The sequence below is a fragment of the Dermochelys coriacea genome, chromosome 9, assembly GCF_009764565.3.
Source record: "Dermochelys coriacea isolate rDerCor1 chromosome 9, rDerCor1.pri.v4, whole genome shotgun sequence".
Taxonomy (NCBI): domain Eukaryota; kingdom Metazoa; phylum Chordata; order Testudines; family Dermochelyidae; genus Dermochelys; species Dermochelys coriacea.
Genome location: NC_050076.1, coordinates 55,362,793 through 55,385,410, shown reverse-complemented (window position 1 = coordinate 55,385,410; position 22,618 = coordinate 55,362,793). Strand labels below are relative to the sequence as shown.

The 22,618-nt window shown below is 40.5% G+C and overlaps 1 protein-coding gene across 7 annotated transcripts in view; it reads left to right on the top strand.

The window, feature by feature from the left end:
* Positions 1-22,268, top strand: part of PAK2 (p21 (RAC1) activated kinase 2) — a 78,396-nt gene extending 56,128 nt beyond the window's left edge. For 6 of the 7 annotated variants that reach the window (XM_038416080.2, XM_043491964.1, XM_043491965.1 and 3 more), the window contains 8 exons: positions 137-200; positions 2,541-2,589; positions 5,799-5,911; positions 8,145-8,262; positions 12,004-12,103; positions 18,164-18,360; positions 19,901-20,038; positions 20,837-22,268. In XM_038416080.2, coding sequence (XP_038272008.1) covers positions 137-200; positions 2,541-2,589; positions 5,799-5,911; positions 8,145-8,262; positions 12,004-12,103; positions 18,164-18,360; positions 19,901-20,038; positions 20,837-20,923 — 866 coding nt within the window. In that variant the 3' untranslated portion in view covers positions 20,924-22,268. Of the gene's footprint in view, positions 1-136; positions 201-2,540; positions 2,590-5,798; positions 5,912-8,144; positions 8,263-12,003; positions 12,104-18,163; positions 18,361-19,900; positions 20,069-20,836 lie in introns of those variants that run through there. The other variant, XM_043491969.1, reaches the window with a different exon arrangement.
* Positions 22,269-22,618: the final 350 nt, after the last annotated feature.

Sequence of the window (22,618 nt, the reverse complement as noted above, 5' to 3'; positions counted from 1 at the left end):
TTTAATTGTATAAAAAGCTCTGTTTTTATTACCATAAGAATCAAAAGAAAAAAGCACACATTGTACTCTAATAAAAAGTGAAGAATGCTCCCTTAAATCACTGGTTGGTTTTATGTTTTGTGTGGAATTTTTTTAGGGACTATTGTGAGTATAGGAGATCCCAAGAAAAAATACACCAGATATGAAAAAATTGGGCAAGGGTGAGTATTTGTTGAGCTATCCAAAATTTGTGAATGAACCAGTATTAAAGGTGTGATGTACTCTTGTCTCTTTGCCACTGTTTATTAAAGCAGAAATATCCGTGTATAAGCAGTAATAATCAGATGCAGGGGACTTCAAACAGTGATAGAAGTTTTGAATCTGTTCCTTTATGAGACTGTGCTTGTGCATTAATGTGTCTTTGGAAACAGATCACTTTCTGCTGATACTGGATGGGAGTGAAAACGTATTCATTTAAGTGAACTTTTTGTCTCTTCTCCTCTTCCCCTTCATGAGATAAACTTATCTGTTCTTTTAATGTTATGACTAGTGAAAAGCTGAGGGTGATAGAATTCAAGTTTTTCCTAACCCGGTCAAGGTGCTATCAATCTAGTGTAATTTGCTCTAGATATTTCCATGAATCATTTCAACATAAAAGTTCAGTTGAAGGATGAACACTGGCAGAGCTTGCATAATTTGTTTTAATATAAATGTTGTTCTTACTGTGTTTGCATCCCCTCTTACAATATTTTGATATTTTGTGTGTATGTAGGGGATTGAGGGGTGAAATAGAATCCCCTGTAGAACTGATTGTCTGATTTATCCAATATTTGGGAATAGAACAAGGTATAGGGATTTGCGTACACTGACATTCAAGAAAAGTAGTTTTCCTGTTACTGTGGAAGAGGCTGGTCCTGTGGTGACTAGTGTGCTCTTTTTGAGCTGGCTGGTATTTGTATTTAGTACTTTTTTATTTGAGTACTCCTTGAATGCCCTTCTTTCTTAAGAACATAACTGCTATACTGGGTCGGACCATGGTCCATATTGCCAAGTATTTTGTTGCCAACTGTGACCTCTCCCTGAAGTTCTGGAATGGAGTACAGAACAGGGTAATTAGGGAGTGGTCCATCCCTGTCTTCCTCTCCCAGCTGCTAGTGATCAGAGGTTTAGGGTCGCCCTGAGCATGGGGTTGTACTCCTGACCATCTTGGCTAATAGGCATTAATAGACCTCTCCTCTGTGCACTTATCCAGTTTGTTTTTTTATCCAGTTACACTTTTGGCCATCACAACATGCCATGGCAGTGAGTTCTACAGGTTAGTTGTGCGAAAAAGTATTTCCTCTTGTTTCTATGAAACCTGCTTGCTGCCTATTGATTTCACCAGCTTTCTAAAGGGAAATCAGGCCATGCCAATCTATTAGAATTCTTTGAGAAAGTCATCAAGTATGTGGACAAAGGTGATCCAGTTGATACAGTGTATTTGGATTTTCGCAAAGCCTTTTTGACAAGGTCTCTCATCAAAGGCTTTTAAGGAAACTAAGTAGCCGATAAGAGGGAAGGTTCTCTCGTGGATCAGTAACTGGTTGAAAGATAGGAAACAAAGGGTGGGAATAAGTTATCAGTTTTCACAGTGGAGATAGGTAAACAGGAGGGTTCCCCACCTATCTGTCTTGGAACCTGTGCTAGGTTCAACATATTCATTAATGATCTGGAAAAGGAGATGAACAGTGAAGTGGCAAAGTTTGCAGAGGATACAAAATTATTCAAAATAATTAAGTCCAGACTGTGAGGAGCTAGAGGTAATCTCTAAAAACTGGGTGACTGGGTAACAAAATGGCAGATGAAATTCAGCATTGATAAGTGCAAAGTAATGCATGTGGGAAAAAAATAATCGCAGCTATACGTGTATTTACGTATACGATGGGGTCTAAGCTATTACCACCCAAAAAAGAGCTCTTGGCATCACCGTCGATAGATCTCTGAAGATTTCCACTCTATGCAGTGGCAGTCAAAAAGAACTATTAGGAAAGAGAAAGAGAGAGAGAGAAAATATCACTATGTCACTATATAAATCCACAGCGTGGACCCACACCCTGAATGCTGTGTCCAGCTCTGTCCGCCCAAAAAGAAATATGGTGGAACTGGAAAAGGTTCAGAGGAGAGCAGCATAGATTCTCAAGGGTATAGAACAGCTTCCTTTCAAGGAGAGACTAAAAAGATTAGGACTATTCAGCCTAGAGAAAAGATGACTAAGGAAGAATATGAAAGACTTATAACATGATGAATGATGTGGAAAAAGTGACTAGAGAAGTATGTGTTTACACTTTCACATAATTCATCAGCTGACACCTGGCTTTTGTGATTAATAAGCAGCAGGTTTTTACAAACAAAAGGAAGTACTTTTTCACCCAATGCGCAATTCCTGACAGTTTTTAGATGTGCAAAACTTTAAAAAAAAAAATAATAATAATAATAAAAAAAAAAATCTGTGATCTGCCTGTGCATGTATATCCTTGTTAGATTTGAAATCATACAGCTGATCACATACCTTGTATTCACAGGGCTTCAGGTACAGTTTTCACAGCTATCGATGTGGCAACAGGACAGGAGGTAGGATCTGTGTGTTCTGTATGAATATTTTCCATTTAAATCTGCAGCTATGGGTGACGGATTGAATTGGATAGGTATTTTTACCAGTGGCTCCCATCTCTGGCATTACTTCCCAGTAGAAGATTTGTGATAGTCATTTGTAACAGTGCATTCCTTGTTTTGTAGCAACCAGATGATGAATACTAAATATAGGATTTTGTTTTTCCAATGAAATGCAAAGGGACCAAGAAGTTCAGAGTTGTGGGTTTTGAAAACCGTTTAACCTCTACGTATTGTAGTCAATATAGTCTTGAATTCTGACCAATAATTTTGCATTTAGCCTTCTACATAGCCTCATCTGTGACCATGATAGTCTTGCCCATATGGAAATTGCTTCTCACCAAACAATTCCTTCTATTTTAATTAGGCTACCTTCTCCATATCCTGTTCCCAGATTCTTCCCATTGATCATATCCATACCACCTGGCAGACGTGGTGGCATCATTGTCATCTACAAATTGTTCATTAAGCCTTCACCATCCTATTTGCTTTGGTGTTTTCCTTCAAACATCTTTTACTCCACTGGTCCCCTACAACTAAAATTCACAATTGTTGGCTTCTTTCTAAAGTCATCTTTTCTTTAATTGCTTTACACATCAGCTCAGTCAGTCTCTCCTTCTACCACCACCTCCTCTGGCTCCTGAATGTTCATTTAGCTAATAGCTGTAATGTTCTCACCTACAGTTTTTCCTCTCACCTTTATAGCTGTTGGCTTTTTCCTCTTTTCTACCTCTTCAGCCTAAGAGTAACCACACCCTGGATGCAATGAGTAATTTCCCCCTGTACTTTCCTTTACCTGTCTCACACTAAGCACTTTATGTGCTTGTCCATCTGTAACAAAATCCCATACCTGGATTCCATTTTTCTAGCCCTTCTTTACTTCCTGTTAGAGACAACTAACTCACTGTACATTTTTCAACCAACCTACCCTATAAAAACGCTTTCCATTGCCTATCTCTCCAGAACCCATGGTACAATAATAGCTCAAATCCTTAAAACCTCTGCCTCACCCCAAAAAACACCCCAAAACAAGAAAACCTAAACTAAAGTTCTGATGTGCCAAAATATGCAGTATTGTAATATTCACAATAAAACATGACATAGCTCCTCTCCCAGGTTTCCTTCTGATCTTCAGCAATGCTATTGCTATTCTGTAATCTCCAGAGTCACTCCCTTGCACTGCCAATTCAGTCCTTCACTCACTGGACATCTCTTCTACTCTAAACAGAGCTTGCTATTTCTTCCACTCCAGAATTGCATCTGTCTGTGGCAGTAACACATTGTCAGCTTTTCCCTGTCCCTTCCAGTAGCACTACCGATCCTCTGTGTAGTTACCATGAAATCTCCAGTGTCTGACCATTGATTCAGCACTTGATCACTTCCAATCTCTTTCCTCCCTCTAGCAGTGAAACCATCTTTCACATGGCTTCCTCATTACTTCTTTTACCTCAGTGCAGCATTTAGACAGTATGCAGCTGCCAGCTCTAAAAGCTGTTTTAGCTCTGGAGGGGATGATATGTCAGACAGTAAACCATTTCATCTATCTTAATTATAAAACATGTACTTCCAACTCATAGATGGACATGGTTCTCGGCAAGAAGAATACCATAGTTATTAATGGTCCAACTCATTCCTCTCAATTTCTCAACCTTGATCTTCTTTTCAGACTTTATGGCTGTAATTTTGAAGTTGTCACCCCACAAAGCTTCTCTTTCTTCCTTGTCTTGCTATGTTGTAAAAGTTCACCTCTCACCTGTTTATCAACATGTCTGCCTTTATCTCATCACTCACTTTACTGAATCACTCTTTCGGTCATTGTCACTTCACACCTTCATATTTGCAGCTCCTTTTGCCTCACAAACGCACTTTTATCCAAATGCTAGTCTGTTCAGAACAAAACATATTGAGAAAATCCTATTGCCTTCTTCTGAAAACCTTGCACTGACTATCACTTGTATCCACTACAAAATCACTCCTCTTCAAGCCTGTTAATAGCTTCTCTTGACTGTGATTTCATTTCTGTCCCCCAAACCCTTCCTACATAAGAATGGTCATACTGGGTCAGACCAAAGGTCCATCCAGCCCAGTATCCTGTCTACCAACAGTGGTCAATACCAGCTGCCCCAGAGGGAGTGAACCTAACAGGTAATGATCAAGTGATCTCTCTCCTGCCATCCATCTCCACCCTCTGACAAATAGAAGTGAGGGACGCCATTTCTTACCCATCCTGGCTAATAGCCATTAATGGACTTAACCTCCATGAATTTATCCAGTTCTCTTTTAACCCCTATATAGTTATACACCTAACCTTCACAACCTCCTCAGGCAAGGAGTTCCACAGGTTGACTGTGTGCTGAGTGAGGAAGAACTTCCTTTTATTTGTTTTAAACCTGTTAGCCATTAATTTCATTTGGTGGCCCCTAGTTCTTATATTATGGGAACAAGTAAATAACTTTTCCTTATTCACTTTCTCCACACCACTCATGATTTTATATACCTCTATCATATTCCCCCTACATTCTTTTCCAAGCTGAAAAGTCCTAGCCTCTTCAATCTCCCCTCATATGGGAGGCTAGGACTCCACTTCTCTCTCTTCTGATCAGCACTGTGTTGGAAGTGACTCTTTTGCTGGCACTGCATTTCCTTGACTGTGATGGGGTGATGTTAATAGTGGTGTAAGTTGCACATTAGTAATTTGGGGTAACTGGCAATGGAAGGGGAATTAACAGCAGGGAATGCAATTAACACGACATGCCCGTCACATCACTTCATAGTTTCCTGTTCTTTTCCTGCCATAACCCTATCCTTTGCTTCCCCTCATGCTGCAAGCTACTCCTTGCAGAAACTTGCACCAACACTGACTTTCTGATGTGTAATTTGGCTCACTGTCTGGAATAGTCGTGCTGCCACTTTATTGATTTGCTATCCTTTTTTATAAAATACAGCTCCAGTCCTACCTTGTACATAGCTTACACACAGCAAGGTGTTGGACAGTTTGACATATCATCCCTTGTTACTGCTAACCCACATGCCTTGTCTAGTCCTCTGTTCTAAGCAGTCAGTTCACTTTTACTGCAATATTATAAATGTTTAGTGTTGCAACTGTTTGGCACTCAGGTTTGTATGACTAACGCTTCATCTTGTATTTTACCCTTTCCCCTTGTTTTCAGGTTGCTATCAAACAGATAAACCTGCAGAAGCAGCCCAAGAAGGAGTTGATTATTAATGAGATCCTGGTAATGAAAGAGTTAAAGAATCCCAACATAGTCAATTTCCTAGACAGGTAAATGCAGACAATTGAACTGTTAATCTTCCTTCTCCCAGGAGTCAGGTTTCTAACCTGACATCTTCTATGATTCTATGATCACTGTGGGTACTTTTCCACTGCAGCTGGAAGAATGCTTCCCAGCTCAGGTAGACAGACATACTAGCTTTGCTTGAGCTAGCACTCTAAAAATCACTAAAAATAGCTATGTGGCGAGTAGCACAGGCAGCACGTTGTGCTATCCCCTTAAATACAAATCCACCTGGCCCCCCTATACTCAGGCAGTACAGTGAGTATTTGGGTTAAGAGATCACAAGGCAAAAGTTAGGTGTGTTGCAGGGCGTAGGACTGGTGATTCAGCAAGTAGCATTCTTTTCTGATTCGGTACCAAACGAATATCCCAAACTGGGGTTGGAGAGCTGCTGGAGGTGCTATTTTAGATGATATGCAAAGTTGTAATACTGACTTTTTTTAGTCAACAAAGATCTTCTGGCATTTTGGTAAGAGAAGTTTGGCCCCAGCTTTTAAATCCAGTCTGTCTGCCTAAAAATGTGTGTTCCTAATTGATCTAAAACTCATAGAAATGTAGGGCTGCAAGGGACCTCAAGAGGTCATATATAGTCTAGCTCTCTGCACTGAGGCAGGACCAAATACACCATACTTCGCAGGTGTTTGTCTAAACTATTCTTTAAAATCTCTAATTTTGGGAGTTGCACAACCTCCCTTGGTAACCTATCCCAATACTTAACTATCCTTATAGTTAGAAAGCTTTCCTAATATCTAACCTAAATCTTCCTGTCTGCAGGTAAAGCTCATCGCTTCTTGTCCTACCTTCACTGGACATGGAGAACAATTGATCACTGTCTTCTTCATAGCAGCCCTTAACATATTTGAAGATGATCAGGTCTTCCCCTCAGTCTTGTTTTCTCAAGACTAAACATGCCCCATTTTTTAACCTTTTCTCATAGGTTAGATTTTCTAAATCTATTACCATTTTTGTTACTCTTATCTGGATTCTCTCCACTTTTCAAAATGTTTCCTGAAGAGTGGCACCCAAAACTGGACATAGGACTCCAGCTGAAGCCTCACAAGTGCCAAGTAGAGGGGGACAGTTGCCTCCTGTGTCTTACTGTTAATATACCCTCAAAATATTTCCCCTTTTCGCAGCTGCATCACATTGTTGGCTTATGTTCAATTTGTGATCCACTATAACCCCAAGATCCTTTCCTGCAGTACTATTACCTAGCCAGTTATTTCCCATTTTGTATGTATGCATTTGAATTTTCCTTACTAATTGTAGTACTTTGCACCTGTCCTTATTGAATTTCATCTTGTTGATTACAGATCAATTTGTCATGATCATTTTGTAGTCTAATCCTGTCCTCCAAAGTGCTGGCAACCTCTCCCAGCGTGGTGTCATCTGTAAATTTTATAACATAGTCTCCACTCCATTATCCAAGCCATTAATGAAAATATTGAATAGTATTGGACCCCATGAGATAAGTCGTCCTAATTTGACAGTGAACCATTGATAATGACTGAGTACAGTTTTTCAATCACCACCCACCTTAGTAATTTCATAGACCACATTTCACTAGTTTGCTTATGAGAATATCATGTGGGACTTCCAAAAAGCTAAAAAAGATAGATCACGTCTACTGCTTCCCCCCATCCACTAGGCCTGTACCCCTGTCAAAGGAGGAAATTAGGTTGGTTTGGCGTGATTTGTTCTTTACAGATCTATGCTGGTTATTTCTTATCATATCCTCTAGGTGCTTACAAACTGATAGTTTAATCATTTATTCCAGTATCTTTCCAGATATTGAAGTTAGTCTTACTGGTCTGTAATACCCCAGGTCCTCATTGTTCCCCTTTTTAAAGACAGGTGCTATGTCTTCTTCTCCAGTCCTCTGGGACCTCACCTTTCCTCCATGAAACCATTTGATTGCTAATCGTAGAATATCAGGGTTAGAAGGGACCTCAGGAGGTCATCTAGTCCAACCCCCTGCTCAAAGCAGGACCAATCCCCAACTAAATCATCCCAACCAGTGCTTTGTCAAGCCTGACCTTGAAAACCTCTAATGGGTCCATGATTGCTTCAGCTATTTCCTTAAATACCTTAGGGTGAATTTTATCAGCCCTGTTGTGAAGTATTCTCTTGAACAGTTGCTACAATACACTGTCAGTCATTTATCAGTCCTGGTTCTCCACTCCTGGCAAATGAGTTTATTTCTATATTTTCTGCCTTCAGTTTTCTTGTAGGTGATGAATTGTTTGTTGTGATGGAGTACCTTGCTGGAGGGTCACTCACTGATGTGGTCACAGAAACTTGCATGGATGAGGCACAGATTGCTGCTGTTTGCAGAGAGGTGGGTGTTATGTTTCTGTGGGTACGGGGTGAGAGTGCAATCTTCTTGCCCTATTTTTTGAGATACATTTACATTACTCGCCAGCCACTGCAACAATTGATTTGATGTCCAGGCTTCATTTAACTTCTTCACTAATAATCGGAAAGAGGAATTAAGCAGAATTCTAACTAATAGCAAAAAGGATATTTAATTGGAGAGAATTCTATTGACTGTCTAGTGATGTCAGGGGAAAAAATATGAAGATGAGATGTGCAGAAAAATAACAAAATGAGTAACAAAAAAATGCAACCTAAAAGATCTGGGGAAAAACACTCCAAAGCTGTGGGAGGGGAACCAGTTATGGATAGAGTTGGCTAAAGGTGACAGCAGAAAGCAAATGAGACATGATTTTGCAATGCAACATGGTAATAAAAGCTGATGGAGTTTTGGGCTTGTATATAGATACCTCAAATCATGGAGCATTAGGCTAGGCGTGTCCCTTTCTATTTGGTACCTGGAATATTATGTTCATTCTGGTTATCATTTTACCAGAAAGGTACTGACAGGCTGGATGGAGTTCAAAGAAGCACAACAAAAAGTTTCAGGTGGCTGTAGTGATTCACTTTCAAAGAAAGATTTGAAGACAAACCTACAGATATTTAGCAGGTGTAAACAATAACAGGGAAATCCATGATTGTATGAGTGTATATAGCCAAGAGTAATGAGTAAAAAAGTGGGCTGAATATGTAGAAAACCTGAGCTCTGTTATCCTGTGGAGTAGTCTCCAAGGGGAAGGGTGGAATAGCTATCACCGAGAAGGCTTATGAATAGACTGGGTAAAACTGGATACCAGAGGGTACAACCCTACATCGGCATGGCAATGGACTGGATGGTTGAGTATGTTTGTTCCCTCTCTAATTAGTTCTGTGGTCCATTCAGACATTAAATTATGGAATGATGTGCTTTCTCTGTTCAGCTATTTTCTGAAAAATAACTTAAATAACAAATTGTAGCTGTGATGATCTTAAGATGTGCGTTATCAAACCTGGAGACTTAAAAATCTAGCTGACATCACATCCCAACAATTTCCCTGAGTTGGAATGCAAGAGTCCAGCACAAACTTGCTGGGGTAATTGTATTATCTACCCTGCATGGGAAGGTTTTAAAAGCCCTTAGCACGCATCAGCTGGGTATCTGCTTAGATGATGCACTGCGAGGAATGGGCTGGGAAGCACCCTCGTACGTCAACATGTGTGGATGTGAGGAAACCAGAGCTGCTTCATATGCAAATAGAAGATGTAAGTAAATGTAAAAGTAACTAGTTACAGTAAGATCAGATGTGAACAAGAATGGTTTTTTAGCCTATAAAGTCTTAATAAAAATAAGTATACTCCTGCTTAGCTATTTCCAGTTTGCCATCTGTGTTTTAACTAATTTGCATTTTTATTTCCAGAAATCTTTGACCAGTTAATTTATCTTCAATTTTTTGGCCTCTCCAGTTTCTTTATATTTATTGTTCATTTTGCTGCAGTACCTAAAGGGTCTGTTCACAACCAGAGATGGACAAATCTTTAGGAAGAAATAGTCCATGCTCTAAAGTGCACTTTCCCAATTTCATCTGAGAATTTTCAGCAAGACCATTTCAAAATAAAACTCAACTTTCTTTTCCAGTTGCAGTACATAAAACACTTTAAAAGCAAACTTCTGAGGCTGAATTCCTAGCCTCAGTTTTTGTTTTAACATCTTAAATCTCTAATGATGGCATTAAAATCAGACCAGTAATTTAAACCTAAATTAATTCTAAAGCACTCTGTCTTAACATCATCAGTTTAAACTAATCTAAGGTTTTATATCAATTCAGGCTCCTTGACCATTTTTAAGGATTTAAACCAATTTAAACTAAAATAAAGCAAACAAAGAAAAAAAACTCAAAACATAATAAACGGGGACAGTGGAGGGTCTATTGAGGAATCTGGAGGGCTAGCCACTAGGTCAGAGGTGGGCAAACTTTTTGGCCCGAGGGCCACATCGGGGTTGCAAAACTGTATGGAGGATCGGGTAGGGAAGGCTGTGCCTCTCCAAACAGCCTGAACCCTGCCCCCAGAACCTCCGCCCAGTCCAACTGCTCCCTGTCCCCTGACTGCTCCGACCCCCATCCCTGACTGCCCCCTGGGACCCCTAGCCCCTAATCCAACACCCCACCACCACCACCACCACTCCCCGTCTCCTTACCATGCTGCTCAGAGCAGCAGGAGCTCACAGCCATGCCACCTGTGCTCCCTGGCAGGAGCGGTGGGCCAGAGAGCTGGCGGCACAACGCGCTGAGGCTGCAGGGCACGGGGAGCTGCAGGGGACGCGCTGGAGGGCTAGCCTCCCTAGCTGGGAGCTCAGGGGCTGGGCAGGATGATCCCACGGGCCGTAGTTTGCCCACCTCTGCACTAGATGATGTATTAAGCAATAGTTATTCAGGATAGGACAGTGTTCAAGGCAATCTGTAAAAGTCATGCCTGTTCAGGAAACATTTGTTGTTTTTGAGAAGTAAGATCAAGCCAAGTTTTAAGATTATGAATGTGTAAAATCAGCAAGAGTGGGCTCTTGCTTAACTCACCTTAAATCATTTCAAAGCTAGAGCTCTTCAGAGCCCAGCTATATTCTTAACTGCTTTAGATTTTGAATAGATCTAAAAAAGAAGCAGGCAAAAAATTTTAAGCTGTTGATTTCAAACTCAGCTTCATTTCTAGGTCTCATTAAGATTATACAAAACAAGCCAAGTTTAAAGAAAATGGTGGTTTTAAAATGATCTGTCTAGATGCCAAATTCAAAGTTAAATTGTCTCCAGTTTCCAGTAAATTGAAAATTAATACTCTGCATTTAACTAGGTGCCCATGAATGAGTTTAAACTTAAGATTAAAACTTACTTAAAACTGTGCACACCATTTGACTTAACCAATATTTCTACTGCCCAGCATGTAAATTCTGAATACTCATGACTGGTAAATCAAAACCGCTTTTCTAAACTGAGCATATGTATGTAACCCTCAATAAGGGTTAATTTGTGGAAAGTTTCAAACTCAACTGTTTTGGTTGTAGCCTTTTAAATAAAAAAATATATATATTTTTTTTTTTACAATGAGGAAGAATGTAGAGGTTTTTTTTTACTTTTGCTGAACTCAAATAGCAGGAGGGATTTTCCTCAAATAATACTTTTAGGCAGAAACCCAACATGGAAAATTTCAGCCTAAAAAGTGAATAATTGAGAGGGCTAGAATTAGGTAAAAATGTTTATAAAGGAAACTGTTTTGCACCCTTCCTTATAGCAAGCACTACATATATTTAAGAGTGAAGCATCCTCCTTATAGTGAAACTCTACCAAAGGAAACTGATCTCAATAGTCAGTCAGGATTCTCCAACAACTGGAAAGCTGTAAAAAGTAACGCTTAGCAAAGTGAAAGTGCTTTGGAACTTTGGGGAATCTTGGATGATGCCTGGCTAGTGAGCACTTTAGTTCAGTTTGCAATTCTATAATGGCAAGGAAATAGTGTATTCTCTGAGGTTAAAGAAGCAGGTTTTGACATCAGTGAATTTTGGATGGGAGTAGTCTGGTTTCTCATCATGAGAGTTCCTCCGCTGGATATTTAAAGTAATACCTGCTACCTTTTTACACATTGCACTATATGCACATAAACTTTGCTTTTTGATTCACAATACACAAACTGTATTTGCTTTTGCTAAATGTTTTCCTTTTCCTCCTCCCCTTTACAGTGTTTGCAAGCACTAGAGTTCCTACATGCCAACCAGGTAATCCACAGAGATATTAAGAGTGACAACGTACTTTTAGGAATGGATGGATCAGTTAAACTCAGTGAGTGCCAGACAGTTGTGTTAACCTGCTGTTTCTTTTTAAACATTTTGCAATGAATAGTACGTTTGTAAGTGCATAGTTGTTACAGATAGTTGAGATGAATTTTTACTAATAATCAGCAATAGAATTCATTCCGCTTTGCAAATAAGAATTTTGCCCACTATAGTTGGTTTTGTAATTCTGAGCATTTGAAAGTTACTGACTTTGAGTGTATCAAACAAGAAGGATGTTTAAGTAACTTGTTACCACATGAATGCGTTTGTAAATGTGAGTAACCTGCAGTGTAAAATGAAATAAAGATACAAGGATTGCCAGTGAGGGAAGCTGGCACTAATCGGAGCTGCCTTATTGGCTCCTTTCAGATTGTCAGAACTTGCTTCAAGTGCTTTTGCACTGTCCATTTAATTGACAGGATGAAAATTACACATTTGTATTTCAGTACTGCCTAAAGGCTGCAAACCAAGTAGGATCCTATTGTGCTGGACGAAAAGGAGTACTTGTGGCACCTTAGAGACTAACAAATTTATTAGAGCATAAGCTTTCGTGAGCTACAGCTCACTTCATCGGATGCATTTGGTGGAAAAAACAGAGGGGAAATTTATATACACACACACACAGAGAACATGAAACAATGGGTTTATCATACACACTATAAGGAGAGGTTTCAGAGAAGCAGCCGTGTTAGTCTGTATTCGCAAAAAGAAAAGGAGTACTTGTGGCACCTTAGAGACAAATTTATTAAGATTAAGGAGAGTGATCACTTAAGATAAGCCATCACCAGCAGCAGGGGGGGGAAAAGGAGGAAAACCTTTCATGGTGACAAGCAAGGTATGCTAATTCCAGCAGTTAACAAGAATATCTGAGGAACAGTGGGGGGTGGGGTGGGGGGAGAAATAACATGGGGAAATAGTTTTACTTTGTGTAATGACTCATCCATTCCCAGTCTCTATTCAAGCCTAAGTTAATTGTATCCAGTTTGCAAATTAATTCCAATTCAGCAGTCTCTCATTGGAGTCTGTTTTTGAAGCTTTTTTGTTGAAGAATAGCCACTCTTAGGTCTGTAATCGAGTGACCAGAGAGATTGAAGTGTTCTCCAACTGGTTTTTGAATGTTATAATTCTTGACGTCTGATTTGTTTCCATTCATTCTTTTACGTAGAGACTGTCCAGTTTGGCCAATGTACATGGCAGAGGGCCACTGCTGGCACATGATGGCATATATCACATATAACCGCATTTGCTCCAACCCCTCAGACAGAGACAAGATCTCTATCATGCATTCCTACAACTACAATACCCACCTGCTGAAGTGAAGAAACAGATTGACAGAGCCAGAAGAGTACCCAGAAGTCACCTACTACAGGACAGGCCCAACAAACAAAATAAAAGAACGCCACTAGCCATCACCTTCAGCCCCCAACTAAAACCTCTCCAACGCATCATCAAGGATCTACAACCTATCCTGAAGGACGACCCATCACTCTCACAGATCTTGGGAGACAGGCCAGTCCTTGCTTACAGACAGCCCCCCAATCTGAAGCAAATACTCACCAGCAACCACACACCACACAACAGAACCACTAACCCAGGAACCTATCCTTGCAACAAAGCCCGTTGCCAACTCTGTCCACATATCTATTCAGGGGATACCATCATAGGGCCTAATCACATCAGCCACACTATCAGAGGCTCGTTCACCTGCGCATCTACCAATGTGATATATGCCATCATGTGCCAGCAATGCCCCTCTGCCATGTACATTGGCCAAACTGGACAGTCTCTACGTAAAAGAATGAATGGACACAAATCAGACGTCAAGAATTATAACATTCAAAAACCAGTTGGAGAACACTTCAATCGTTCTGGTCACTCGATCACAGACCTAAGAGTGGCTATCCTTCAACAAAAAAGCTTCAAAAACAGACTCCAACGAGAGACTGCTGAATTGGAATTAATTTGCAAACTGGATACAATTAACTTGGGCTTGAATAGAGACTGGGAATGGATGAGTCATTACACAAAGTAAAACTATTTCCCCATGGTATTTCTTCCTCCCACCACACCCGCCACTGTTCCTCTGATATTCTTGTTAACTGCTGGAATTAGCCTACCTTGCTTGTCACCATGAAAAGTTTTCCTCCTCCCCCCCCCCCCCCCCCCCGCTGCTGGTGATGGCTTATCTTAAGTGATCACTCTCCTTACAGTGTGTATGATAAACCCATTGTTTCATGTTCTGTGTGTGTGTGTGTATAAATCTCTCCTCTGTTTTTTCCACCAAATGCATCCGATGAAGTGAGCTGTAGCTCACGAAAGCTTATGCTCTAATAAATTTTAGTCTCTAAGGTGCCACAAGTACTCCTTTTCTTTTTGCGAATACAGATTAACACGGCTGCTACTCTGAAACCTGTTATTGTGCTGGACGTGGCACTTGTCTTACTTTTAACAGTAGTTAATTTTTTTTTTAAACTACAAAGGTAAAAATAATGTTGGAGATTGGGGAAATATTTTTTGTTTTCAGTTTTATATTGTGCATTTGACAGCACATATTATGCGGTCGGTTGTTGTATGCGTCTTTCATACAGCAAGTAGGGAAAGAAAACAAAAAACTTGAAAAATTTAGTGAATTTAATCTCAGAAGTTGTCAGGAGTGCTTAGGGAGAGGTGCATTAAGATTTACGCACTGAGCACCTAAAAGTTTGCTAAGCGCTACACAGATGCCTAAGAAGACATGGGGTGACACTTCGAAAGCTGCTTTCTGGATTTGAACACCTGGGAAATCTACCACTGTTCCCAGTTCCAAGAGCTTGTAGTCTAATTTCAGTTATGATACATGGGAGAGCTTGTAAACAGTAATGGGGAAAGGTGAACAGTGAAACATAATGGGGTTACTCAAGTACATTAAGTGCACTTCTTAACGGTATATCTGTCATTTATAGGGCTGTGGAATTTTCGCTTTGTGTACAAACCAAGTATTTGCAGGCTACTTTCCTAATGAGGTGACAAGTGAAGGGAGGCAGTGGAAGGTGTGAGTGGGAGAGATTGAATGGAGAGAGGATTCTAGCAGAGGATGTGTAAAGAGGAAAGATTTAAGGAAGGACAGGTTGAAGGTGAGGTAGGTGATAGGAACAGGTATGAAGAAGAGGTGGTGGTTGAAAGAGGAAAGAAAGGGGATCAGCAGAGATGGCATGGGGGAGCAGGGGAAAGTAACTATAGAAACTTGCTAGCTGAAGCAGGTGGCTGTAGAATCTGTTGAGGTTAATGGAATCTGTAATCCTCTATTTGGTGAAGGAGGCGTGAGCTATTACCCATCTCACAACCCACAGGAAGTATCTGTAGTGAAGATGGTGGCAGGTTGACCTGGTCCATGGGAGGTGGCTGATGTGCACTCCCATGCTAGGAGAAGGGGCCTGAGCAGTCTTGAGGGCATCTCGGCGCTCAGGATGGTACTGTGGGTTAAGGTATCTTTTTTTTTTCCAACGTTTCTGTCTCTGAAGAAGCTGACAGTGGGAGGCCAGTGTGAATGCAATGGGGATCCCCAGGTGGATGAAGAATGGATGGGCTGCCAGTGCCTGTTCTCCTTAACACCTTTCCTTGCATAGTCTGCAGAGGCCCTCACCTGCCTTCTCCCTGCTGGTGCTGTGGAGGCTAGAAGGCTTTTCTGGGGCACCCAGGGATTTTAATAGTCTGCCCTGTAAGAGAGCTGCTGCTTCTGTCACATTTTTGAAGTTGCCTAGATTTCAGGTTGACTGTGACCCTTTGAGGGAATTTAAGTGAATGATGCTATAGACCTAGAGGGGAAAGCCTTTATGAAAGAGTAGCAAGATGAGCTACTGGCTGCTATTGCTTTGGAGACTGGGAAGGAGGTAGATAGTAGCTTGCTAAACTGCCCTCAGACAGCAGTTAAGATTTTCAGGCATGAAATCCATTTGTCAGCATTATCTGGTACTAGCATTTAAAATGTAGGGAAAAGCATTTTTAAAGTTTGAAATCCTATTTCTCAAACTAATATAAATCTTAGGTTAAACCCTGGCTTTTGCTGAGATTGTGTCCTCATTGGTGCTCTCCATTCCTGAAAAGAAGTGAGATCTGCAGGTTGGAAAAAATAGCAGGGTGGAATACACATTGAAAATGCATTGTTGATGCATTTCCATTCATTCCAGTAAAAATAAAGGGCCAGATTTTCAAGAGATTTTACATTTGGGTACTAAAATAATGGCCAAATTTTCCAAAGAGCATCATAGCACATTGGTGTTGAGCTCCTTTGAGAATAGGCGTACTTGTGGCACCTTAGAGACTAACAAATTTATTTGAGCATAAGCTTTCGTGGGCTACAGCCCACTTCATCGGATGCATAGAATAGAACATATAGTAAGAAGCGGGGGGTGGGTGTGTGTACGTGTACGCGCGCGCGCACACACACACACACACACACACACACACACACAGAGAGAGAGAGAGAACATGAAAAGGTAGAGTAAGAGGCTAATTAATTAAGATGAGCTATTATCAGCAGGAGAAAACAACTTTTTTTGGTGATAATCAAGATGGCCCATTTAGACAGTTGACAAGAAGGTGTGAGGATACTTAACAACATGGGGAAATAGATTGAATATGTGTAATAACCCAGCCACTCCCAGTCTCTATTCAAATCCAAGTTAATGGTATCTAGTTTGCATATTAATTCATATATTTAATTACTCTGAAACCTGTCTTTTGAGGATGTGGCCCTTGGTAAATCTAAGCTTAAAATGTTTCATTTTAAAAATGCTCCAAACCCCAAATGTGTTAATTTTGAACCATAACTTTTCACCTATAATAGTCTGATTTAAAAACAAAAATCCAAAAAGATTTAAAAAAACAAAACAAACAAAACCTGTTCCCCATTGCAAAGTCTTTATTTTGCTGTGTCTAAGATCTGAGCTAATAAGAAAATGCACTTTTCCAGCCAGCAGGTGGAGACCTTGAATGAATCTATATAGAATGAGTCTAGCTTGCTCTTCAGCTGTTTCCTTATCTAGGTGATGGCTTTGTTCCTCTAAGCTTTTTTCTGTTGAATATACTTTATAGTAGCTTCATATATCTAAAGTCTCACTTCCAGACCTGTATTAACCATAGTGCAATGATTCAGTAGCTAAACCTGTGGTTAAAATACTGAAGTTGGTAAGTACAAAAATAAATACCAAAATTATTTTTGTATAGGGTTACCATATTTCAGGTTCCCAAAAAGAGGAATGATGGGAGGTGGTGGAGGGATGCCCACTGGAGGTGGGGGAACTGTCATGGTGGCAGGGCAGCTGGCACAAGCCCAGGACACAGCAACGACCAGCAGTCAGCGCCTGCCTGTGAGATCCCTTCACAAGGAAGGAGAGATGGGACCTGGGTGGGTGGGATCTGGCAGCTATGACTTGTAGGGGAATGGACCAATCAGCTGAGGATGCAGGGGAGGGACCAATTAAGGCTCTTTCTGAGCTGCCGCTTGTCTGCTCTGCAAAAACCTGGACATGGCTGTTACTTGAAAATCCTGCCTGGGCAGAAAAAGGAGGCTCAAAAAAAGGCTCTGTTCAGGAAAAGCTGGATATGTGGTAACTCTATTTTTGTACTGGGACTGGAGTCCAATCTGATGATGTCATCCTTTTGGGTTCAGGACCATTACATTACACAACATAGTATAAAGTCTACAGCCATGCACAAAAACGTTTTCACACATGTTGTTCCCTTTTTGTTGGAATTCTGGGTGGCTTGAAGAGGGATTAGACAAAACATCACTCTTTTATAGGAGACCACAAAATACCTTTATAAAAAAGAACTTAATTCTTTAAGTAGGACTTTATTTGTAGTAGGATATATTCTTCAGTGTTTGTATCAACTTGCTGGTTGGACTTTCTGCTGTGACATGAAAAATACATGAAAACTTTGAGATTGCAAATGTACAGATGCAAAAGATGTTTCTATAGTAATAAAAAATTTGTTGTTAGATAATTGGGGCTTTGAGATGGGATTCACAGCAGACTAGGATACACTGAATTAACAGTCATTAACTAATTCCTTTATTATCATGCAGCCGACTTTGGTTTTTGTGCTCAGATCACCCCAGAGCAGAGCAAGCGCAGCACCATGGTTGGGACTCCCTATTGGATGGCTCCTGAGGTGGTCACACGGAAAGCCTATGGCCCTAAAGTGGATATCTGGTCTCTGGGTATCATGGCTATTGAAATGGTGGAAGGAGAGCCCCCATACCTCAATGAAAACCCTCTGAGGGTAAGATATTTCATCCTTTAGGAGTGCTGCATCAATCATGCATATAAAACAGTGGCTCAGAAATGTGAAGAGATTTGGGACTTTTAATTTATAGACTACAGGTTTGAATTCAAACCAGGTTAGAAGTGTTTTTAAATGGTTATCAGCTGATGGCTGTTTAGTACAGTCAAGGCAGTTGCTAATGGACAGGAATCTACATGAAAAAATCAAGGGTAATTAGTGCAGGTAGTTCCCAGTATAAAGGAGGATGATCTAATAGACATGGAGGATATTACCCTTTCACCCTTAGATATGGTCTCTCCAGAACATGGTTGAAGCATCTTGACAGTACCTGTTTTTTAGTTAAATAGTAGAATTCATATCTGAGTACTGACAGTCTTTTGCCAGCAATAAACTTCTGTAGGCTCAGAAAAGTAAATCCAATTAAATTACAAAGAACAAAGTACAAAGCATGCTTCAACAAATAGACTTGTGCTCTTTCTCCATATATAATGATATGTTTATTATAGTGTCCATCACCCTAAATTCTTAAGTATCTATAGTCATCTTGTTACTAACAAAAGCAAGCAACAGTTGCTAAAACTGTGCAATGCCATTCTTACAAGCATCTACCAACGTGAGGAGAAGCAGGTTGTATTCCTTTTACCCCCTCAAGATTCAGGCCATGTCTATCCTTTGGGTGCTACAGGGGCACAGATACGGGTTTACCATCGCAGTAGGAACTCCACCTCCCTGAGCAACAGCAGCTAGGTAGACCGAAGCATTCGTCTGTCAACCTAGCTGTGCCTACACTGGATGGTTAGGTCAACATAGCTACAGCACCCCGAGAATGAGCTATGCCGACCTAACTTAAGTGTAGACCAGGCCTACTGCATTGCCTCTAACATTCCCAGTCCTTAGTGGAGAAATGAGTTCAGAAGTTGTGCCCAAATATTTAACCAAATCAGGTATGTGTAGTGTTACTCTGTCCACATTTTGTCACATAGAGCAACCCTCTTTATCTCAGCATCCTTGTGGTGGGAGTCTGTCTTTGGGCTGCTCTTATTCCATAGTTGCTCATTGACATTGTTTTGTAGCACGAAATCTGCCCATGTATTCATTTGTAGGAGCTAGATTAGTGGTGAATAGTGGTTGCAAAGTATACAAAGGCATACTATACATATTCAAATGAGGTACCCTGCCTAGTCCATCATGCATATTCCTGTTTTATCTTAAGGGGGAGAATTTTGAGAATATATGTGATAAAGTCTAAGTTTACTTCCTGGTTGTTTTACATGATTAGTATAATGATCACAACAGGAAAAAAGAAAAATGACATTTCAGTACTTGCATCAGGCATCCAAATTGAAGATTCAGCGAGGAAACTTAATTGTCATATGCTAGTCAGTGTCTGCTCTGTCAATCTCCTTTCCTTTTTAGATGTGCTTCAATAAATGCTTCTTCTAACTTGAAATACTTATACATTGCAAATCACATGTTTTTAGAATTTTAACTGATGACTTGGGTGTAACAACCTTTTTCTCTCTTTCTCGGTTTGCAGGCTTTGTATTTAATAGCAACTAATGGCACACCAGAGCTGCAGAATCCAGAGAAACTGTCCCCAATATTCCGGGATTTTCTAAATCGTTGTTTAGAGATGGATGTAGAGAAAAGAGGATCAGCCAAAGAACTGTTACAGGTAAAGTATACGTAGGTTGGAGTCTTCCCAAAAGCTTGAAATTTGAAGGTCATTAAAACAGTAAGAAAAGGAGTACTTGTGGCACCTTAAAGTCTAACAAATTTATTTGAGCATAAGCTTTCGTAAGCTACAGCTCACTTCATCGGCTGAAGTGAGCTGTAGCTCACGAAAGCTTATGCTCAAATAAATTTTAGTCTCTAAGGTGCCACAAGTACTCCTTTTCTTTTTGAGAATACAGACTAACACGGCTGCTACTCTGAAACCTGTCATTAAAACAGTAGTCAGCTAGTGCTGACAGATGCTTGTCTTTGTCTTCCTTTTCCTACTGAAGGATCATTTAATGGGGAATAGTGGGAGGGAAACACAGGAATCAAAATTTGCAACACAAATGTAGATGATTCTTCTACTGCAATCACTACTGGCTGCTTTTTGCCAGTGGTGATTCTTCAGTGACACCACAGCTTAGTTAAACAGAGGCTGCAGTAGCCAGCACAGCAAACACAGAAAAGGGTAGAGGGAAAATATCAAAAAAAGGAATATCTCTGCATGGGGAAGGTTGTTGGAAAGAGGAGGGCAGGGGCTAGCCAGGGATATTGGATATTGCTATGTGGAGGAATAGCTGTCAACAAATCTGTGCTACAATGGGATCGTTCGCTGGGCATATCTCCTTGAGGTGCTGCGTATAGGCACCTTTGTGAAGTTCTTTCTTAACTTGGATAGAAAGTGCTATGTAAATACAATAGTTTGTTTTTGAAATTTGACTCTTACTAACTTACTGTGTTTCTCTGTTCCTGGCAGCATCCTTTCCTGAAACTGGCCAAACCTCTGTCTAGCTTGACGCCATTGATCCTGGCAGCCAAAGAAGCAATGAAGAGTAACCGCTAACATTGTTGCCATGGCCTTCATTTTTTTTTAAAAAAAATCTTTGTAATATATGAAAATTGTTACTCTTGTTGGGGGGGGGGGTTGAAAAAAGTCTGCAAAAGGGAAAAACGCTCACCCAGAAGACACTCGAAATGAAATATGGTGACTTTTAAGTAAACCCTTTTTAGGGTCCAAAAGGAATTGTGGACTGAATCACTGGTCTTTCACCTCTTTTGCAGACAGGCCAGGAATCTTGCTTCCCATGCCTGGGGTTTTAAGTTTTTTGATGACTTCGCTGTAACAGGTCCCATTCATTGTGCCCTCTTGGGTACTTTCAATACTTGAATGACAGGTTCAAGCTTTTGGAGAGAGGCATTAATTTTATCTGCTGATCTCTATCCTTCTCCTCCCCTTTTCCTGTCGTCTTTCAAGTTGTATTGGCCATCTCCTGTATGACTAGATTAACAGCAGGTGTGACAGAAATGTGAAGGTACATTTTACCCCTCCTCCCTTACCATACAATTTAGATGTGACTGTACTGTAGAATTAATGACTCAGATACTTAAACTAACTTTAAATGAAATCTGATTGTAAGTAGAGTATAGGGAGAGGGGGAAGAGAAGAGTTCAGCTGTCTTTCTGATCTGTGGCTGCTCCAGGAACTTCTAATCCAAGAGAGACATCTCAGTGTAGCAAATTGTGGTGGGTCAGGTTTTGGGAGGTCAGCCTACACATGAGGAAAAGGGAGCAGATGTTGGAGGAAAAAACCCCCTTCCCATTGTTTGTTTCCCTTCTCCACTCCTCTCTTCTCCTCCTCCTCCCCCAAACTTCCCTAGACTTGTTGGCCAAGGCAGAAGGGATGTCTTGTGTGGTGTAGTGGATGGTCTTAAAACAAGTGTTGTATCTATGCTCTTACTTAGGCTATGGGATTTATGCTGGTGCCTTTGACTTTTTTACATTTCCCTCCTTTGTATCAAATGAATTTTTGTATATGTTGTAATTTTATTCCCAAAAGCAAATAATGCAACAACCTTGGAGTTGTCAAGATTTAAGTATTAGAGCTATTTTTTCCATTTTTATATGTGCTGCATTTCTACTAATGAAATCAAAAGAACAAATAATTCATCAGAGCTGAGGAAAATGAAGATCCAAGACTCTTTTTTTATAATTCAATCAGGAGCTTATGAACACCTGGGAACACCAAAGTGCTGTTCTATGGAGAGACAGTCTGAGGCAGGAAAGTAGCTTCAGCAGACATGAAAGGGGCTTACTGGAGTGGCTGATGCATGACTGGAGAAAGTCGTCATGCCATGATGGCCCCTTCTCACTAAAGACCTTTTACTAGCTAGGATGGCAGAAGACAACACTTAGTGCAAGAAAAAAGTGCCTTCCTATAAGAGCTAGTGAGTAACTTGAGTTGTTGAGTTCTTGAGATGGTGCCAACTGAAGTAACAGTAGAAACCATAGAAGTATCCTTGGTCCCTGATTTCAGCCACTGAAATTCCTGCATTTATACCTATAGATTATTTTCATAAGGAGCAATTTGTAACTGTAATGTGCCAAACGATGCACATGAAAGAATAGCCACTAATTTGGTGCTAAGCAGTTGTGTTGCATTCCCAACTGGCAGTGCATGTCAAGCAGAGAGAGTCCGGGTCCTGGGGTGAGATGATTCCATTTGGTGTCTGACAAATTGCGTAAACCAGAGTTTGACGAA